Genomic DNA, 6,000 nt, shown 5'->3' with positions numbered 1-6,000 from the left:
TTATAATGATTTACCATACCGTGGGCACATACCCACAATAGGGATTGACGATGACCAACTACAGCTCTTTGAGGTGATCGCCGCGTGCTGATGATGATGATAATTTTGTTCTATGGCACATACCGACAACGAGGGACCGGCCTATGAAGCACGTTCACGTGTAGCTAATGATGGTGCTGATTCATATGCAATGGCGCATATCCATGGAAATTAGGTGGGGTGATATTAGGAAATTTGCAGGCGCGAGGTTGGAATCGGCTAGCGTAAGACAGGAGTAATTGGAGATCGCTGGGAGAGGCCTTCGTCCTGCAGTAGACACAAAAATAGGCTGCTGATGTTGCATGTTGATGATGATATATATAAATTCACGCAATTTTTTTTTTCAATTGTGGCTAGACGAGTAGCAGTCGCATAACAATAAAACAGGTTTCGAGACATCAATACCATAATTGCACGTACTGGCATCATTGTCACGCACACACATAACCAGATATGAGTACAATATAAGCTAAATGAAAATAAGTTTTAAAAAGAAGAACGGCGAATCTAAACGCTACGGTAGATGTCAGTGTGGCGATGTCCGTGACGCAAACGTAATGCGCCTGCTACGCGCGAGGACGGCGACGAGACGAGAGCGCGGTCAGAAGAGGTCGCAACGCACTTTCGAGTTCATGACTGTGCCCGGCGCGCAGCTGAAGGCGTCGGCAAACACCGGGGTGTTCATCAGAGGAACGTTACAGCGCATGTTCAAAGGCGAGTACAGGCGCACCCACTCTGCGTTTTTGTCCTCGTCGTCGTCGTCTTTCGCCTTCCGCTTGGGAAGGCTCTTGGTGCACCACTTGAAGCAGCTGCTCACGAAGAACGCCTGCAGAGCGGTGAACCGGTGCCCGCCCAGCATAACGTCGGCTTGCGGACCGAGTTCCTGTAAGGCGCGCAGCACCTTCGCCATGCCGCCGCAGTCGGCGAAATTCTCGGAGAGCGCAGTGTCGCCGTACCTGCGTGCAAACGACATAGGCCGTGGTGCAGTCAACTGACAACTCATTAGCGAGAGAGTCGACAAGTCATATTGACGACGACTCTGCCTTTAATTTACTGCAGTCTTGACTATTGCTTTAATACGATTAGTATTCCTAGCCTACTTCAACCAATTTGTGTCTACCCGTCTAGCCTCTTTAAAATTGTGGGGTTTTACGTGCCAAAACCACTTTCTGATTATGAGGCACGCCGTAGTGGGGGACTCCGGAAATTTCGACCACGTGCACCTAAATCTAAGTACACGGGTGTTGTCGCATTTCGCTTCCATCGAAATGCGGCCGCCGTGGCCGGGATTCGATCCCGCCTAGGCTCTTTATGCCGCTCTCCGAGTAATAATGAATAAAAAAAAAAGGAGAGAGAGCGCTTGGTACTTGACGGATTCGAACCCGCGTGAGATGGTTCGCTTTAAGCAAAGCTGCAAGGCACATCAGCGCTGCGCCACGAATGCCCGCAGTATGAAGCAAAATTCTCAGCGTTACAGTACTTAGGACGCGGCCGCTGTGTCCACGTGATCCCTCATGCCACGTCACGCCGACGGTGGCGCTAGCTTTTCCAGTGGTGGAGCTCGCCGCCAATACGAGTCCCGCTTCGGTACACGCCTCGCACATTACGCGTTTTGGCAGTGGAGATACAGTGTGATGCTACATTGCTTGAGTGCTAATTACATTATCGTCAATTAACGGTCATTGTGAGACGGGTTCTACCGGAAGTTTGTGGTATTTAAGATAAAGAATAGAATATAGTGGCTGTAAAGAGCAGATGATTAACTTAGGCCATCAATTGTGAAAGAAAAAGAAACTGAATATCGTGATATATCTGAGAACTGCAGCATAAAGTTGGCATCTTTGTGACTCAGGAAAAAGTGCAACGACGGTATCACAAACGTGTAAACTGCACCTGCTGATACGTCTGAAGCACACACGACGTATTATACATTACTTTGAATTATACGACTAATATTGTTACGTGTAGCTGCAAGACTTTTGCGACCCTTGAAAACATTGCTTCATGTTCGAATAAGTATGTTCTAACACATCTATCGAATAAGTGCACTGAAGATGCCCCAACAAATGCAGTTTGCTGAACTGTGATATCTATTCTTGGGGCAAAGTGCGGATTTGTAAACGTAGTGATTCAGCTTTTCCTTTTTTTTTTAAGAACTTGCCGATTTTTAGCACTTCTTGAAGCCGAAGTTCTGCCTCGTACGGTCTGTAAATGTAGTTTTTTTTCCCTCTTAAATTCAACGCGTTTCATTCTATTTGGTTCAGCAGTGGTCTAATGGGAGCATTTAACAAGCATGACAGCCACTGATTCACTGACCGACCTATGGACTTCTGTATAGGATATCTTTCATGATCATACTGCGACGTGTTTTTTTACTTGCAATGTTGCTTTTTTTTTGCCTTCGTTTACTTCTACGACTCAACCCACGATAGCACAGCTTTACCTCTGCGCAAAACACGCGTGCTGTTAGAAATTCGATACGGAGCGATACGTTACATTACGATACGGAGCGGCACCAAGATGAAGACCACCTTCCTGTTCACGTAACATTACCTCGCGGGTGTTATACATAGTTCATACTGTGGCGGTCCCGTCATCGAGTAATATCAGAGATGCAGATAGTGCATTCTATTCCCTCAATGGAACAGCTTACATTCTTGCCCTTCTCCGTCCCTGACCACCTGATCGTTGCTTTCACGCGACCGCCTTATTAAATTCCAGGAGACCTGCGGTGTTGTTCTGGACACCTTCAAATTCCTCCATATACTGTCAAATTCTGCAATGGCGGCATTTTGAGCCAATCAGGCCGTCACAGCCCTTCGGTCCAATGAGAGCTGACAAAGATGGCGAATGTGACAATATGGCGGAATTAGACTATTTCCAGAGTAGCACACCTCTAGTAGTTATTTACTTAATGCCATGCGTCCACGGTGCCGCATTGTAGAGGTCGCGCAGACACTGGATGCGCTGGTCGAACAGCTTCCTCGATTCGGGACTCCACCAGTCGTCCTTCAGGCCAGACGCGTTGAAGACACCGAGGACGGGATCGAAACCATGCGTGACCTCGTGACCCACCACGTGACCCAAGGCGCCGTAGTTGACCGACTCGGGCATCGCGAGCGCATAGAACGGGGCGAACATGATGCCGTCCATGATGAAGACCCAGTGGTATACAGGTAGGTAGAATGCGTTCACCAGGATCATCGGCTGCTCGGGGTCCTCGCTTCTGAACTCGGGGTCGGGCGCCTTGAGCCGCGCCAGACGCCGCGTCGCCTGGGCGTCGTGCACCGCCGTGAACATGGCGGCGTGGCTGGCCGGAAGCCTGGGCACGAAGGCGTAGTGCGCGCGCAGCTGCTCCTTCGAGGCGGACAAGTCGAACGGGTGGCCGACGACGCGCCCCAGACGCTGGATGTGCCCGAGGCCCCGCTCGCGCGTGGACTCGTCGATCCAGGAAAGGTTGGCGATGATGGCCTCCGTGGCGTTCCAGAGGGCCGCGGACATGGCGCGAATGGCGGCCAGCTTGCCGTCCTCGACGTACCACTCCACGAAGAGGTCCGCCATGGCATACGAGAGTTCCTGGTTGGGAAAGACCAGGCACGTCATTAGGCGGACAAAGGTGGCGGGCCATCCTCCTATGCCTGGGAGGAGCGCTTCCAAGTAGCTGCCGGACATGGCCGGCGCCAGTTGGAGAGCGACAAGGAAGGCGACGTAGCCGGACACCGTCTCCGAGCCGGAGTACTCGCCGAGCAGAAGGTCGCCGACGAATGCCAATATGAACTTGTTCTTGACGATCATCTGGTCGTCGGCGCTTAGCTGTCGGTCCGCGGGCAGTAAGCGATTCACGGCGTGCAACAAACGGACGGAGCTGCCCGCCTGCCCCGTGAACGAGTGCGCCTCCGAGAACTTGACATACTCGAGGGTCGCATTGTTTCTCAGCGCCAGCAGCGGCATCACGCTGATCGTGAGGAAGCGGCTGTCGAGCTCGATCACGCGCGCGATCAGCTGCGGATGCGGTACCCTGCGAGCGAAAAGCGAAGCATTAAGCAGTTGCGCTCCAGCTAACGCTTGCTCCAGCTTAATCTGACATCGCAATTTCGTCTTATGGCAACGAATAGCTTTCTTGTACACACATAGTTTACACTGGCGTACTGCTTTCAAAACACTACAAATATAGATAACTGTCAGGAATAAGTATATATTACTCATACGATGAATGATATCACCAAAACTAGCTAGATCTATGTGACGCGCAAACTCGGCAGTTATACATGCTGTCTAATTGCCCTCCCCAGCGACGGGTTGCTCGAAGTAACGGAAGCTAACCTCGAAGGCCATGCTTTGATGTGCTGAGGGGATCGGTAGCAATTGCAGGAGCCGAAAAGACGTCATGGCCTCATTACTCTGCGAACCATGCACCTATTTGTGCAATCTTAATTACGAGATATAGTGACCTCCGACATTTTCAGCAAGCGGCGCAAACGCACTGAATATCTCGTAGGCAGTGCCTTTAGACCCTTTCGCTATGTGCAAACATAGGCTCTGGACGGCTTCCTGTTTTGCTCATTGCTGTAGCCCGCTAAATGTAACGAGCAGGAAAGTATGGATGAAGAAAATGATAGGAGGGAGCATACCGAAACTTGACTGAAGCATCCCTGGTGGCCTAACACATGATCGCACGTCAAAGTTCGCAGTTGGTTTAAGTGTTCCCGCTCTGCAGGCAGAGCCACGGCAGGGCAGCTGAACAAGCGCGCACCGAATAAAAACTACTGGCATAGCTACTTGGAACCAAACGTTTTAGCAAATCTCGATTCTTACTCCGTGATCTCAACTCAAGAGGTCACGTGTTGGGCCACATCTATGGCTTCACGGAGCAGTCGCTTGCCAAGTCTGACTGCGTGATCGTAATGCTCCCTCCTATACTTTTCCTTCCTCCATGCGAGAAAGACATTGATGTCGATATCGAGTAGTCGGAGTGCGTTAAAATCTAACCCAGTAGATTTTCAACACTTTTCCTCTTTACGTAACGACAACTTAGAAGTCAAGATTGCCGTAAGTTCTACGAAGAAAATTTTATGTATTCGTCTAAAGGCGTAATGAGCATGTCTTTTATCTCAAAACTTAAATATACGCGGCGGACGTGCTTTTATTCTCGAGGCACGTTGCTTCAACACACCCGCCCGTGAGCACAACCGCAGATTCCACGAACGCCTTCTCCAGTAGTTCCATTTCTATCAGAACTTCTCGCAGAAGTAGCCAAGCGACGATAGATTGGATATTAATGTCCCAATGGAGCAGGTAGAATCCGGGCCTGCTCAAGTCCTTGTCCGGCTGCAACTGGAAGAACACGTGCACGTCTCTCTTCAGGCTCAGCTCCACCAGCGTGTCCAGAAGAGACGCGGGCAACCGCTGCTTGTCGGGAGGCCACGACAGGTTGTAGCTGGCCAGGAACTCCTTGAGCATGTCTGCGAAGCCGCAACTTTTGTTTCAAGTTTGAAGTCCAGTGCCTTCTCTACTACCAATTTAGAGGGGGGAGGGGGGTGCGCTGAGTTGAAATTAAATCTAAACGAGTTCCAATGGGAACAGAAAATGCAGTGCCATTCGACTCTGTCAAGGTGGATGACCAGCGAAGCTGTGTATGTGAGCCCATTAATGCCGAACTGTCCATTGCCGTGCATGCGTCAAACGCCGTACGCACCTAAATGGAAGGCGAGGCGCGACTAGTCGCTCTTCCACGATGTTGAGCCTCGGAAGATGACGAGGCACCGGAGGGGGGGAGGGGGGAGGCGTACATACCCATGTATTGTTGCAAAACGCGGCACGACACATTTTGCTTACGAATCCCGGCACGTAGAACAGACACACGCCTTACCGCACTGCGAGGGCACACACTGCTTCACAGTAGCCAACGCGATCGTGCGTTGGTCGACGTCTCGCAATGCAGTTATGGTTGTGAGGTCATTC

General features: G+C 50.8%; 1 protein-coding gene across 1 annotated transcript in view; it reads right to left on the bottom strand.

Annotated features, from left to right (window-relative positions):
* The window catches only part of LOC126539608 (neprilysin-1-like), a 28,152-nt gene continuing 22,152 nt past the window's right edge, over nucleotides 1-6,000 (bottom strand). The window contains exons 4-6 of the mRNA XM_072285238.1: nucleotides 5,198-5,501; nucleotides 2,951-4,057; nucleotides 1-995 (exon numbers count right to left, since the gene is read on the bottom strand). Coding sequence (XP_072141339.1) covers nucleotides 641-995; nucleotides 2,951-4,057; nucleotides 5,198-5,501 — 1,766 coding nt within the window. The 3' untranslated portion in view covers nucleotides 1-640. The remainder of the gene's footprint in view (nucleotides 996-2,950; nucleotides 4,058-5,197; nucleotides 5,502-6,000) is intronic.

This window comes from Dermacentor andersoni, chromosome 11 (assembly GCF_023375885.2).
Source record: "Dermacentor andersoni chromosome 11, qqDerAnde1_hic_scaffold, whole genome shotgun sequence".
NCBI classification, from domain to species: domain Eukaryota; kingdom Metazoa; phylum Arthropoda; class Arachnida; order Ixodida; family Ixodidae; genus Dermacentor; species Dermacentor andersoni.
This window is presented reverse-complemented; position numbering and strand designations above follow the sequence as displayed.